This window comes from Drosophila melanogaster, chromosome 3L (genome assembly GCF_000001215.4).
Source record: "Drosophila melanogaster chromosome 3L".
NCBI lineage: Eukaryota > Metazoa > Arthropoda > Insecta > Diptera > Drosophilidae > Drosophila > Drosophila melanogaster.
The window spans coordinates 12,336,323-12,351,748 of NT_037436.4; the positions used below are offsets into that span (position 1 = coordinate 12,336,323).

Here is a 15,426-nt window from a genome sequence, read left to right on the forward strand (position 1 = left end):
TTCATAAATTGACCGAAATATATTATTTAAAAACCATATTTTTTTGCCCGCCAAAATGCTGCCCGTACAAAGCTGGCTTTTATGAAACTCGACCAATAGCGACGACAAAGCGTTGCCACATGGATAGAAATAATTAACAGATGGCAGCTCAGCTACTGCTTAATTCCTTTTAAGCCACACAGTTTAAAGATTTAATATACATTAATTTTTGATCAAATTTTATGAAAGTAATATTTATAAGCCAAATGTTAATAGAATATCGTTACTCACAATCACACATGAAATGTATCGATATGTATTTTTTAAAACAGCGATCGATAGTTTTTTATTTTTACAGTGCACATCTCTAAAAAAAAACAACGCGTTCGTCGAAATTGCAATAAACAATAACAATGGTACAAAACCGAAATAACTGTGAATTTAAGAATTAACATTAACGCTTTATGTAATCTGCAGCTCTTTTACTCCTTCTTCAAGTCGCTGGTGGGCAAGGAAGTCGTTGTGGAGTTGAAAAACGACCTCAGGTGAGATTCGTTTATTTGCCGGTAAATTGAGGAATTTTTAATACTTTCTTTATAATTAAACAGCATATGTGGCACCCTGCACTCGGTGGATCAGTACCTGAACATCAAGCTGACGGATATCAGTGTCACAGATCCGGACAAGTACCCCCACATGCTGAGCGTCAAGAACTGCTTCATCCGTGGCTCCGTGGTGCGATACGTGCAGCTGCCGGGCGACGAGGTGGACACCCAGCTGCTCCAGGATGCGGCGCGAAAGGAGGCTGTTGTGAGCACAAGATAAGAATACCACTACCAGCAGCCCAATTGGATCTACCCATTGCTTCGTAAACTGTCCTAAAAACCTAAGTGAAATTCTGTTAAAGCAAAACCAATAAGAGGAATCCCCGTATTAAGTCGCTATGTACGTTATTTACGGCCCATCAGTTTTCGATGAGTCAGTCTCGAGGTTACCGTGGGTGCTGCTCCCTACGCTTGCGCAAATGTCCCAGCTTTTATCGCTCCACGCTTGAATGGAGCCAGTAGAGCCAAGTGTGGCTTGTGGGCCAAATTTTGTGTCATGTTGATAATGGTCCATAAATTTGTATAATTGCTGTGACGATGTACTGGCTGTCTGAATGTCTGGATGCCTTGTCTACACATCACCGGATACACGGACTCATTCATACAAGGTTTCCACAATGGGTTGCTATATCACACGACTATACTCGTATGTACTTGCAGCCCGTTTTACGATTGTGATTGCTATTATGGCCCGGCCCTCGAATTCAACCTTTTATCCGCAATAAAATGGAGGAGCCTGGCGGAATGCTTTTAATTTTCTGGACCTCGACCCGCTCCTTAAGTGCCTCTTCGCCAGCCGCCATCGAATGGCTTTGTTTGCTGGAATTCGTACTTAAAATAAAATACGCATTCGTGGAACACTTTTCGCTCGGCATTTACATTTCGGAATGGCCAGGGAATCGCGTTCTAAACTTTGGCAGTTGGTCAGCGGAACATCACGAAATATCGATCCATTAAAAGTTGAAGGGCTACAGGCAGAAAAAAAACATAGCTACTTCGAATATAATGTTACCAAATTTGATTGTAAATAGAATTTTTATAAACAAATTATTGCCATCCTAAGCTAGTTCGCTTAGCAACATATATTCCTTTTTAAGCTTGATGTCATTATTAAAAAAAAATAGCTTGACATCAGAATCTTTACCTTGTAATATTCCACTTAATTGAATTTAAATGGTACCAGAAACCGGAAGTTTATCGCTGAAATTATCCTCCCTTTTTTATTACATTTTTGAATGGTTATAGTCAGAATTTTTTGGTCAGTGCTAAGGACTCGTAGCTCGTCTGACTGCGCATAATTGAAGGGGGAAGTTAAGTCCAGCCCAGCGGAGTCCATCTTTCATTATTTGTGGTAATTGGGTTCCTGTTTCCGGCGCAGCTTCTAAATTGAGATTTCGAGACGCATCGCATTGTTCGTCCGACTCCGGCTCGCAAAGATTGTTTTGCATTTTGGGCCAGAAAGTTTTTCTCCGCATCGGACTTTCTATTTTCGGAATGGGTGGCACTGGCAAAGGGAAAAGTGTCCTCGTTTCTGGCCTATCGCTATGGTGGAGTGGGGAGGGCGACCTCAGCCTGTGGCGCACATAAAAATTTTGTAATATACCCGTGCTCCGGCGGGTGGATGTGAGCTCTGGGGGATTTATGGGGCACATGCTGCAGTACGTCCTAGTTCATCAACGTGTTGAGCTGTGCGTGGCGCGTAAAAGTTAGCTCGTAAAGTTACGCTGGGATCATTCGGGTTTTATTAAAAAATAAACTATACAAATTTGACACAGATTATTTATACATAAGTACGCACCAAAGTGCGCACATGAATATGCAAACGGGATGGAAGCTAAGCCGTTCCGAGGGATACGCAGCATGCACTGGATTCCTCTAATGACACATGTACACACATGTGTGTGCGTGGTTAATCCTGCGGAATTTCCAGAATCATCCGTACATCTCCGGGGGCTTTTTGGCCAAATTGAATAGTGGTGTTCGGTGGAATTCGGCGTTTCCATTGACATTTCCAGATGGCCGTAAATTATGGATTCCTTTGGAAGAGCGCCGTTTACACAGGGAAAAGTTCGATTCAGATGGATGCAGATTCCTTGAAGTTTAGGAAACGGAAATCAACGGAAACTAATTGTAACTCAGGAACTAAGATATGGACATGAGTTTGGATATGGATTTTTAGTACTTTAAATTAATCAAAATAATTCCTTGTGTCGTTGAACATGAACTCATATTTATTTTAAACTTTACAATCTTTTTTTTTTACAATATTCTTCTCAAAATAATGAGTAAATGTATTTACAATAGTTAGATTTACCCTGTTTTTAGATGATTTCTATTTTACACAATTATAGAATCGATTTTTGAGTTACTCGGCTGGGGGAACAAAATGAAAAACTGAAAAACGCTGTTAATTAACATTACAAAGTTGCCCTGCTAATGAGAGAAACTCATTTGAAGTCGTATATATTCATAGTCCAATTATTCAGTCATATAATTGTAAATTGTAACTGACTCTGATTGCACATTGATTATAATTGTAATTATTGTTGCTTATATCGGATTACACGCTGGCGAATTGGCAACATTTGAAACATTCAGAAGTTAAATCTATTTTTTTCACAACCAGATTTAATTGCAATTTTTTATGGTTTTATGGGATGTACATAGATATTATCTCTTATATTTGTATCCTTGTTGAAGTCAAGTATTAGTAGAACATTCAGAGAACATGCAAAGTGACCACGAGTTTCTCCCAGTGTAGGGCAACCACTTCGTACGGACTAGCTCTAATCCTACGCTACTTCTAAGCACACCCATTGTGTTTGAAGACTTAACTCTCGATTAGCACTATCTAAGCACATGTTGCACGCCCCGGTGATCTAATCATCGACGCCACTCCCCACGTTGACCGAGGGAATCGCTGGAATCCCCAGCTCCGGCCACTCAGCCAGCCGGATCAAATCCACTGGCAGTCGCCTCACTGCACTGGAAGCACTTGGAGCTCCAACTGCCGCCGCACCAGCTCCCTGCTCAGGCAATGGCAGCAGGAGCAGGCGTCCTCCATCGCCACATTCGCATCCGCATCGGCTGATGCTGTTGCTGCTGCTGCTTCTACTGTGTCCGGTGCATCCACCGCCACCGCCGCCGCCGCTACCGCCATCGCCAGCTGCTCTCACACGCTCGACACTCGCTCGTTGTTGTCCAGCAGACCGCTGGCCACGCCCACGCCCACTCCGCCCCGCTGGCTGTCGTAGCTGAGCACCAGGGTCGAGGGCTTCTCGTGCAGCAGCAAACGCTGCTGGTGCTCCTGCTCCCTCAGACAGCTGGGTTGTCGGGCCAACAGAGCCGATCCCTTACGGATCAACTGCGGCGTGGCGCCGCTAGAGACGGAGCCACCGGGCGTCCCATTGCCGGGACCCACGTGCAGCAGGCCAACCTGCTCCTTAAAGGGAGCTGCACCCGGTCCGGCTGTGCCGTTGGAGGAGCTGCGGTAGTAGCTCTGCTGGCGGAAGGCCCGCATCTGGCGGGAACTGCCACCTGTGCCGTCCACCTGCGTCACCGCCGTTAGCATGGATGGAGTGCGCTGCGAGTCGCCCCTGCGGATGGAAAGTGGACGGGGGAATGGACGATGCGGTGAGGTGATAAAAACCAGACGGAAAAGAATTTATCAGTTTATTGCCAATCACGGTGTGTGTGCTTTTTGCGTTATCAAAACAAACATAGGAAGTGTGACAAAATCATAGCAAATCATATCTGATCCTGAGATAGTTCGCTGCTTTGGCAGCTGTTTAGAATAATAAATAAATAAAGTAAATGATATTAACAAGCGATGAAACAATGTTTTCCATTTGCATAAAAGAAAACTCTTTGCAAGGATTTAAGATTTATTTTGTAAAAATTTAAGCACAGCAAAAACTGTCATTAAAAAGCAACACTAGATTAAGTAAAATATGTATTAATAGTTATACATCGATCTTTAGGGAAAACTTTCTACTATTTTATTTAAATTTACACTATCATTTATACTCTTAAATGTGAAATATTACCAAGAATAAAAACTCTTTGATCAGAAAAGCAGCAATTCAGACTTCAAAAGCTTGCTTGGCTGTCTTAAAAGTGTATTGCTTGAGTGAAAAGTAACTATTTTTTGACACGATAAAAGCGCAAAAACAAGTACGAAATGTGGTGGTTAATAGAATTAACTTATTCTGTTGGCTCACCACTCACCTGTTCAAGCTGTAGGCGTTGTTGTTGCCGCCCCCGCCGCTCGACTTGCCCCCTTTGCCAGGACACAGGTGGAAGGCACCGTAGATGAGTGGGTTGACCAGGCTGTTTGACATGCCGAAGAAGAAGATGGCGTCCTGCAGATCGTCGCCCAGCTGCAAGCAATCCGTGAAATTCAAATTAATTTCCTTGCCCTTGTCGCACACCTTTCACCTTTTCCCCTCTACATTCGCGTGGGCGCATTGTGGGCGTTCCTGCGGTCGAATTGGGGCTCAGGTCGCTTATGGATACACTGCGCTAAAAATTTGGCTTCCAAATTAATTATTTTGCACACTGCCATCGCTGGGATTTCCACAGCGAGAAAGAGTTTCAGCGGAAATGCCATTATGAATGTGCAATCCAATTCATTAGGATATGAAATTCAGGTTAATCGGCGGACAAATATCCCATTCACTTAAAAATAGTGACAGCAAAAATGATTCTATTTTGTCAATTATAGCATTTTTAAAATTTAAATCGAAACAAATAAACTTTGGAAATATTTTGCTACTCATTCATTTTCCCCTACTGTACAGAATGCTCGGTTTGTAGCAATTCGACCTTGTGTTCCTTCTGCCCGGATTGCCTCGCCGTAATCTTGCAACTTGGGCCAGCTTTTACGGACCATCTCTGGCAAGTCATCAAAGTTGGGTACGCCGTTAAGGAAAAATTGCGACCGTGTGGTCGGTCGGGTGGCGTAACGATTAATTAAAAATTGAGCATAAGAAATCATTTTTATGGCAGTGGGTATAGCTCCAAACGGATTTGCCAGCTGCGACTAGGTCGTGTCGTATTCTCGTTTTTATTTTACTCGTACAACCATGACCCCAAGTCGTAAATATGGTAGGGAACAGGACAAAGGATTCGCCCAAACCGTGCGCTACAAACTGACAAATCGACTGCTGATTGATGAGCCTTTTGGTATCAGGAATCGATATCTGCTTGTCATTCAGCTTCAAATTCGGCAGGGGAACGGGCGGAAACTCACCCTTTTGTCCGGATTGAGGAACATGAACATAATCATCATGACGTAGTAGGGCGTCCAGCAGATGAGAAACGCTATGATGATCACCACGGATATGCGAAGCGACTTCATCTTGGCCTTGTGTATCAGCCTCTGGCGATTCGTCTGTGTGGGCAATTTGGCCGTTGAGTAGTTGGCCAACTTTGATCCCTGGAACATCTTTTCGCTGCCTGCACGATTATCAGGTTATCAGGTTAGTACGGGAATGTAAACTCCTTCTCGCTGAAAACTCACTGGAAATGGTGCGGAAGGTGGACATGTAGGTGCCAAACAGGATGCACAGCGGCAGCAGGAAGGTGAAGACCAGCGTGAAGGTGGCGTACATCTGCTCCTGCCAATCCGCCGTGTAGAATCCGTGGGTGACGCACTGGTAAAACTCCTCCACGAATGGGCCACGCGCTACATGGAAGATGAAGAACTGGAACGAACATGCAACATAGTAAACAATTAAAGGTTAAGACACATGGATTGAACTTGAACTTTATACAAGTGTTTCTTAAGGATATTTACCTTCCTATCAATTTATTGCCTGTTTTAAGCAGGAAAATGGAAATTTTTAAAACCATATATCTCTACCGTGTTGTGTAAATAAGATGGTGCCGTAATAAGATTTTTATTAGCAAACCATCCATGTCCTGATTGCACCAAGGACTAAGTACAGGCATGTTTACATGGAAATACCCACATGCGGTCCATGGTAACAAACTGCTGACTCAAAACGTTGTGGCTTTGATCTACTTTCCATTGTGGGTGGCAAGCGGCTTGGTTATGGGTGAAAAGTGCTTTTGCTTGATTTTCTTGTTTGGCTGAAATCATTTCCAAATTGATGGAACATTTTTGGAAAATGTATACATTCTGCAGTTGCTACTGCTCCATTGTTCAAGTCTTACCGAGTTTAGCAGAGTGCCACGTAGAAAGGTGGAAATTCTCGTACCATGAAAAAGCTTTTCGAGCAGGAAAATGTGTGGCCATAACTGATAAAGGAAGTGTAGCATCTTAAATACACCAACGATGGATGTGTCTACGCATAACTAATACGCTAAAAGTATTTTTATTTGCGCTTTTTATGGGTTTTCTGGCGGCCGCTGTGTCAACAGCTGACCCAAATGGAGGAAATGGGAAAACTTTCCGCGCTCCGCCGAGTGGCGTAGTAAAAACTACACAAAAACCCCCCGCGCAGAAATAACGAGAAGCGGATAATCGTCTAATGGTTGATTTTTATTAATTTCGCCTATAACTTCCAAGCCATTGCCTTCCGCCGAAACCGAAGTAAAGTGCCAGTGGCTTTTTATAGTAGAAAAATATATTTTTATAGGTCATGACTAGTAAAAGAAAGCAAGGATAATTGTGGCTTTCAATATTCTTTCTTAAATTATTTCAACTTTTCAAGTGTTTGTTCATTATTTCCATGTTGCCATTCATTAAAAATGCTCGAAAAGTTTAAAGGGCGCTCCACGCTAAAACCATGCCACACACAAGCAAGCCTTCAGCACTATTTGCGGCAAAGTTAGACAAGTTGCAACGAAAAACTTTAGACAAAAACTTGCGACAGTAAAATAAAACAAGATTGATTCATTGTGAGGGAACAACTTCAAGAACTTCCGTTCTAACCAAATTGTATTGCTCAAGTTCGTAGTTTTCACACATCGGTCAGGTGCTTGGCAATCGTTTAAGACGTTTGTAAAACTATCAGATTGTTAAAATATACATATTTGTTTGGCTTAAAGGCACGATTAAATTGACCATTTAAATTGGACACTCAGCTACGTTTAAGTTAGATTTAACAAGGATTGTTAGAGCTTACTGACTTGTTACCTGCTCATTTGTTTTAATAATTATAATAATTAATTTTGTCACCTAAAATATGAATCCAGATGAGCCCAAATTAAAATATTAAATGGATTTCATTTTTTATCTAAACTTTATTATACTTTTTGCTGTTTTTGCACTTATTTCCAATTGTTATTCAGGTAAATATATTTAAATGTTACGATTTTGTCACCTAATAATTAAATCCGGTTATTTACTTTATTCGCCAATGCTTGCACATATAAATTGCAATTATTGATTCAAATTCTGCTGTAAATATTCTGAAACTAAATTCAAATTTTAATTCACTTAAAGCTAAGCATTTAAGGACCCCTATCGATTATCAAAAGCCCGCGCACACTGAAGGTGAAATCGCCAAGGGACTCTTGTAATATTGACTAGTTCCCTCCAATTTGTAAACAATTCTACGAAATTTTAATTATGCCACCTAAGGCTGCTGAATTTGATGATATGTGGGTGAAATTCAATTCGCAATAATACTCTGCGGAGGACCTGTGGATAACTTTGTGTTTGACTGTATTATGGCGGCCTGTTTTCATTGTGCCACATTTTTGGGCTCACACTTCGAGTTATTGTGGCAGGATTCTTCTGTGTGGTTGTGTGCGTGTGGTACTAAACTTTTTTTCTTTTTTCCTTGGGTTCGAAGGACGCGGAGGAGTTGGGGTCGATAGAAGTGGAGCCAAATAAATGCTGCTGTTGAAAACATTTGTTGTTTATTGGCAGTCGAAGTGAATTTTCATTTCGCTCCTTTATTTGAAACCGACGAGTTCAGCGGCGCGTCTCATATTGGATTCGATGTGGCTCCTTACCAATACATGTGCCACTTGGTTGGTTGGTTGGCTGTTTGGTTGCCTGCACCATGAACGTGTGACATGGAAAAAGTTATCCGGAAAATTGTTTGAGATGATTCCTACGTTTCCGGCGGGAACGTTTCGACCGTCACGTCTGTAAGCGGCATAAATTTTATGTCGCATATTCGAGTAGAAGCGAAATGAAGAAAGTTTCCCGGGATCTCAGCGAGATGTCGAAAAGTGGACCATAAAAATTGGCTTAATGATTGCAAAGTTTCTTTTAATTGGGTGTCAGTGGCCATCCATAAATGACTTCTGTCATATCATCGTAATTTGTGACGTTCGTCATCAAATATTTACACCCAAGCTGGACAGTTCATCAAAGTCTGGTTCTATTTTAAAAATCCAAAACCAATACATTATGTCCTTTCCATTATGGGTCGGCTGGACCAAAAGTCGGCCCAAATTCCCAGCAACAAAACGGCCAAATTTTCCGCTTGACATCGATTGGAAAAAAACATCAAAATGTTATTAAGCTCAGTAGATTTTTTGCGGCATTTAAACAAGTCAGATGATTTAACAAACTGACTCGCGCATGCCTTCGCACCCAGAAAAACCACACACACATTTTGCCCCAAAGTGAGCAAATATAATCTCGCCTCGATTTTTGTACGGTACGTCTGTAATTATTGTTCCACGCAATACATTATTCAGATAAAAGGAAATGGCGTCGGGTTGCTGGGCTCCCTAATTAAATGAGCTACATTTTAGCATACATTTGCGGGCGAGCAGTGGGGAAAGTGTGCTAGTTGCATAACTTGCGTGCGGGAAATCCACTTACCATCCACTTAGGAGGAAATTTCCCTTTGGTTCTTTTTCATCTATTTTTGGCATCTCTCAGGTGACAAATCTTTTTATACAGAAGGTTTGACCTTTCTACCCACTTGTCCCCACTTATGGCTAACCAAATTCTGCGAACGATATTTATGACCCGGGTCACATAAAGAGCAGTGGAAAGTTTGCAGTCACTTTTCAATCTAACTATATTACTAACCCTTGGCAACTTTGAAGTGAGATTTCGTGCTAATTACCTACCTTAGTGACACCCTAAACTGAAGTGTCCACGAATTTCCACTTTAAGGAAAAACACGAGCAGGAGCTCGTAGCACTCCAGCTAAAGATTAACTGAATTCGAGAAGTGAAGTGCCTCACCCGGGGCCATAAATCAAGGAAAGGCCAGGCGAATCGAGTATGAAATCGGGATGTGGAGACACGCGGCATATATTATACAATCAGGGTGCCGGAAATCTGAAGCCGAGTCGTTCTAGAGTTGTAGAACAAAGCGAGTGACGCCCATTAATGCAGTCCCATTCAGGCTTATCCGCCAGCTGACTGCCAGGGCAAAGGAATATATCACCCAGTGTGCCTATCTGCGCACAAAGAACCGAAATCGGGAATATGAATAATGTCTGTCGTCAGGCAGAAGACACACTTGTTCGGACCTTTTTTTTTTTTTATTTGGTCGCCCGTCCCCAAGCGAAAAGCCGAGAGGAAAAACCAGAAGAAAAAAACCCTTTGTCGGTCGGACGACCGGAATTCGATTGGGTGTCCCCATACGCCCAACCCTATGCCCATTCCTACGCCCATCAGCACGCGTGTGTGTGGGCGTGGCAGCGGCCTAAAGCCACATTTAGTGTACACTTATTGTGCGAAAGGCAATCATTTTTAATGTCTGCACACATTCTGGCGCCTACTCAAGACTATTTGCACTGTGCCACGGGGCGTATACGTGTTATAAAGTAAACATATTATTTCAACTTCATCAGCGCGAGCGTAAGGATCAAATGGAGTGCCAGGAGTAGGGGGCACAGGCAGGGGCAGTGGCAGGTGAATATTACCACGGCTAAGTCGCAGCTTTAACTTAGCGTAATGGAACGCCCCACCAAAAGTGACTGGATTATTTTCATAAGCGTGTCTTCTTCGCACTTCACTGGAAGGGCCATTTTTTCAGATGCAGACGCTTTAAATTTGCCCTTTGGCTAAATCTTTTTAAATAGAATAATGTTTTTACGGGTACCCTCAAGGCTTTTTGCATTTACGTCGAACAGAAATTTTCCGAAAGGGTACATAAATTAAGAGGAGATCTTAAAGCTTTTACTGATTTCCTAATCAAAGGGCACCTTTAACTTTTTTTCATTTAAATTATCTAAAGATTGAATCTAACATATCCCACAAATATTTTTAGACCATTTATAGGCCAAAAATGACTTTTATATTATTACAATCTTGCTTATTTGTGTAACTATCTTATCTGTTTGTTCTAGGCAAATGATTTTATAAGAACTTTAAAGGTCTTATTTTCAGTGTATCAAAACTTACCTGTGGCAAGCTGAGCACCAGCGACAGGATGTAAGTACCGCCAAGTAGCCTATGACACCTCTTGGCCATGTTGAGCGACTTCATCGGATACTTGACCGCTATCCAGCGGTCCACTCCGATGAGGACCAGGACATAGGTGCTCAGGTAGAGGCTAAACATCTGGAAGAGCTTCACCAGCTTGCAGGTGAGCTCATTGGCCAGCCACTGGACGGTGTAGCACCACGCGGCCTCCCCGATAATGCAGAACCAGGTGACCAGGACATCGGCGATGGACAGATGGAACATCAGTGAGTAGATAGCACTCCACGTGTGCCGTGAGTTTCTTCTTGAGATGCGGGTTTTGTAGATATTCCAGATGGTCAGCAGGTTGCCCAGCAGAGAGAACAGTGCCATTACCGCCAGGACATACACTTTCAGCAACCCGGATCGGGATAGTTGAGGTGCGTGATCCATCACGTGCTCCGGAACCTGTTCCGCCATCGGTGGTGCTTCATGGCGACTATTGGTGTGCGCCAGTGAGGAGCTATTGGAGATTGCGTAGGCGGGCAGGGGCGTGGTGCTCACGCTCAAATTGGATATATCCGTGGCCATGCCCACACCCACGTCGATCATGTTGAGCGTATAGTTGACGATTTCAGGAGCGGCACCAGCCACAAGTCGCGTGAAGTTGGCCAGTGTGGACCAATTGCTGACCACCTCGTTTTCCGTCTCCAAATCCATCGAGGCACTCGGAACACTGGGCAGACGATCAAAGGAGCCCCACTCGTCCTCCATTTTGTCTATATCTTGGCTTAAATAAGTTATTCGAAGGGTTTGGACGGTGGTTTAGGGATCTTGGGAGCACAACATCTTAAATTGGTTACTTAAGGAATGAACTCCGTTTCCACTTTCGTTTTATATGTCACCAGCATTGCATCATTTAGTTGGCTTAGGTTGGATAAATAAGCTGCAAGTGGAAAAAAAAAAACAATAGATACATGTCTAATTAAATTTGAAGCAAAGAAAAGGGGAATTTCGTTTTTTTTTTTTGTGAACACTGTAATTAAATATTAAAGCTGTCTAAGCTAAAAAGCTTCTGGTTTTCTGGTTTTCTTAGATAAAACGTTGTACACACAGGACTTGAAATCGTATTAAATATGTATTACTCGCAACTTTCTCTGAAAACCGGTTTTTCTAGGTAAGCAAATGTGGGTTTTCCCGGTTCAGCAGAAAAATGCTCAAATGCTCAAATTAAATTTAGATTAAAATCAACCTGTGTGCCATGTGCAATCATCTTAAACAAAAACTCAACCTTCAACCGACAAATATGTTCACCCATGAAGCCAAAGTCTTTCACTCAGCTGTCTTGTTTACTTGATTGTTTTGAATTTGATTGTTTTCAAGGGAAATTGCTTTGCCTAGGTGCAAGTCAGCAAAACAATTAGCCACATCAGTACGATGGGCTGGACACTGGAATTGTTATAAAATCCTTTTGCCCAATCTATTATGCAGTCCAATTAAGTTGCAAACATTCGAATTTGCACAAGCGCGCAAATTTCACACAAGTAACTATAAGTCGAGGAAATCGCATATTTATTTGCTCTCCCAGTTCTTGAAATGATTTGACTTAAGGAAATAACGTTTGAGAAGTATTCGAAATACACATCTTTTGGTCTAAGACCCACTTAAGTTAATCGGACTTGGGTCGAATGATTTTATAGTGCAACAGTATAATGACGCCATGGTTAGCAAACTCGCTGACCTGAGCTCAGTTGCAATTACCCGGCAGCAATTATTCGCCTTGAGTATTTGCGATTAAGTGCAGCTAACGCGGAAAAGCTGCCCCCCTTCCCCCGATGAGCTCAATTTAAATTTAATAGATACAACAACGATGTTTTTGCACTGTCGCCTTCGATTTTGAGCTCGACTTTGACCATGCTGCCGTTGCCGCTTTGCAGTGTAGTATAAGTTCAAAGTAAAATTCCATCAAATTTCATTTTCCAAATTAATTTATGTTCATAAATTAAATTGGACGCTTTCTTCCAGTATATGTATGGCATGGCGTTATTTGCCCAAATGGCCCGGCAATAAAATCAATTTAGCGAAACGCGTGTGACAAAATACTCCTATACATATATAGTTGAATGTAACAAAACATTTAATGCCAATTGAAATCAATCGGGAATGAATAATAAAATATTAAGCGAACCTTTTCACATGTGCGTGGTTGCCAACTAATTACCCATGTTCAATCTGGACTACTCGATTAAACCAGATTAATAGCTCATGACCTGAACTGCTCGTTGGCACTAGAGCAATTTGTATTTGATTGGCCCGGCTCACATCTGAAATCTCGAGTCTCAAGTGAAATTACCATCTCTCGCAGGCAGTTTAATCAACGCGATTAATACACAAATGCGCATTTGATTGATCAGCAGACGAGAGCGCCAACCAAAAAAAAAAAAAAATGGGGGAAAGTTCAAAAGAGTGCGAAAAAAGCACATCTGTGCCATGTTCTTGGGTTTTGGATCATAATCCCCTTGGCGGCGACAGATGAGCTGGCTGAACTTTTAGCGAAAAGTTTTTAGCCAACTGCTTGCACGCATTTTGATTGATTTGCATTTCTGCAGTAAAAGTGAAAGGAAGCTGAATAATCCGTGTCCAAAAGGTTAGACAATGGTCTTTTTACGGATTTTCTATGGCAAGTACTTAAATGTAATAACCGCCTTTTTTTTCCACGGAAAAGGATTTTTGAAGTACTTAAAAAACGAGGTTTAAAATCGGTTGAAAACGCATTATCTCAGCATTTATGGCAATTGAAGCAATATAATCGTTTAAATCCTGCTGGGCTAACGATTTAATTTGGAATTTCACTATATTTTTTTTTTTTCAGCTAATTGTGCAAAGTTTGGCAAATGGCGGGCATTTTAGTTGAGTTCACTTTTTTCGAGTTACTTTCACGTAAACTTTGTCCATTAAGTGAAATTGGATTAATTCCCGAAGCAGTTTGCTGTTATTCTTACGGCGCTACTTTGTAATTATTTGCTGAGTTCATAAACTGTCCAATGGACTACTGCAGACAGACAATTTCTCACCCAACCCAATCGAAAATCGGGCAAATTCACAGGCCTTTGCTCATTAAGGCAACAGTGTCCAAAAAAAGTTTTCACGATAAGAAGCCCACAGATACACAAACAGTAGCACTAACAATTCCATTACCACTACCACTTGCTGTGGTATTTGCATTCAACTTGGCTAATACTCTAATTCAAGTCGGCGTGGCTGTTTGCATTCACATTTCACATTTATTTGGACACTTTGGGCTTTGTCTAAGCCGAGGCTGCGATATTTGCACAGTTGTGTGGCTTCTCCAAATACAGTTGAGATACACTGAACTCCGCGGGCTACTTGTCTTGCCAGCCTGAACATCGATATGCCATGTCTTTCATATTTTGGCAGCTCTGTCAGAAGTCGGAAACTCTGCCGGAGAGTTTAAAATTTTCAAGTAATTTAATGTATGTATGTAAGTATGTGTGTATCTGTGAGGATGTATCTGCATCTGTATCTGTGTATATCCAATGTGTGTCCACAGTTCACAGTTCACTCAACATCACACAGCTTTCATGAGCTCTTGAGCCACTTGATGCCATTTTGATTATTGCCCTGGGTTAACCACATAGAAAGGTCCGCGAACACATACACACATATAGGCATTTAAAAAAAAAGTCATTTCGGCGTTTGATCAGATGAAAAATGTAATGGAAATTTATTTCGGCACTCTGATAATGTACTAGATTAAATTGAATGAAGCAATTAATGTATTTGCAGACCTTTAACGCATTCCATTTTATTTACAAAATCGCTAAGCTTATTAAAATACCACTTTATTTGCATTATTAAAACATTCCAGGTGGCAGAAAAAAAAAACACTTTGCTCTCAATCAAACTTATTTTGAATAATTTACCCATTTTGTAAAATTTTTGTAACAATTCGTTTATTTAAACTTGCCTTGCTTGTAATATCTCTATTTAATAGACTTGCTGCTGCTTTGGTTTTAAACTGTTTTCACCAGTTAAATGCACACTTAGACTGTTGTATTAAATAGTTGAATTAAATTTAATAATTTACATAAATTCCACTTGGATCGTATTTTCTGTGAGAGCACGAAAAATGCACTTTGCACGCCTTTGGCCTTTATTTGCCCTTTTCGCTGGCAATTCTCACTCCTCAATCTTATCACTTTGCTCCAGCAAACTCTGGTTTCCACTTCAAAATCCCAAAATCCAAGCGTCAGCGAAAGTGCTTGGCATATGTTTTCCAATTTTCCGTGCTTTTCAACCGCTGCGGCACGTCGAGTTCTGGCAACTGATTTTGAAAAACCGAGGCGGCAAACTCAAATCATCGCGCTATCGTTTCGAACCGGGCTCGAATCGATCAGCGAACATGTTGCAATCGGATTCATTCATAAAACGAATGCCACCTGATGGAGCGACCCTCGCTCGTCCGACTTGCAACTTGTTGGCGTCTCCTTGTCAAGGGCAATGCGCCCAAGGGACGCACATAACTCATACGCAG

General features: G+C 41.7%; 2 protein-coding genes and 1 long non-coding RNA gene across 4 annotated transcripts; 2 read left to right on the forward strand and 1 right to left on the reverse strand.

Annotated features, from left to right (window-relative positions):
- Positions 1–353: 353 nt before the first annotated feature.
- CG10418 (uncharacterized protein) lies at positions 354–914 on the forward strand. Its single transcript, NM_140313.3, has 3 exons — positions 354–395; positions 457–524; positions 588–914. Exons 1-3 carry the CDS (start codon positions 393–395, stop codon positions 802–804), a joined length of 288 nt encoding a protein of 95 aa, NP_648570.1. The 5' UTR covers positions 354–392; the 3' UTR covers positions 805–914.
- A 115-nt stretch (positions 915–1,029) lies between these two features.
- lncRNA:CR45444 (long non-coding RNA:CR45444) lies at positions 1,030–1,377 on the forward strand. Its single transcript, NR_124903.1, has one exon. It is a non-coding gene; the product is annotated as a long non-coding RNA:CR45444 (long non-coding RNA).
- A 1,416-nt stretch (positions 1,378–2,793) lies between these two features.
- Positions 2,794–15,222, reverse strand: CrzR (Corazonin receptor). 2 transcript variants are annotated; one of them, NM_140314.4, is made up of 6 exons: positions 14,860–15,222; positions 10,872–11,817; positions 6,106–6,289; positions 5,836–6,041; positions 4,812–4,963; positions 2,794–4,180 (listed from the first exon to the last, which is right to left on the reverse strand). In NM_140314.4, the coding sequence occupies exons 2-6, from the start codon at positions 11,643–11,645 to the stop codon at positions 3,757–3,759; spliced, it is 1,740 nt and encodes a 579-aa protein (NP_648571.1). In that variant the 5' UTR covers positions 11,646–11,817; positions 14,860–15,222; the 3' UTR covers positions 2,794–3,756. Both variants share the same exon structure in this region, with proteins under 2 accessions (NP_648571.1, NP_001261755.1).
- Between the last annotated feature and the right edge of the window lie 204 nt (positions 15,223–15,426).

Excerpts from the sequence above, each read along its gene's own strand:
- CG10418 (NM_140313.3), top strand. Across the intron at positions 525-587 it reads GAGTTGAAAAACGACCTCAG|CATATGTGGCACCCTGCACT; the intron begins GTGAGATTCGTT and ends ATAATTAAACAG.
- CrzR (NM_140314.4), bottom strand. The coding sequence starts at position 11,645 with ATGGAGGACGAGTGGGGCTCCTTTGATCGTCTGCCCAGTGTTCCGAGT. Across the intron at positions 6,042-6,105 it reads CACCTTCCGCACCATTTCCA|GCAGCGAAAAGATGTTCCAG; the intron begins GTGAGTTTTCAG and ends ATAATCGTGCAG. Across the intron at positions 4,181-4,811 it reads AACGCCTACAGCTTGAACAG|GGGCGACTCGCAGCGCACTC; the intron begins GTGAGTGGTGAG and ends TTCCATCCGCAG.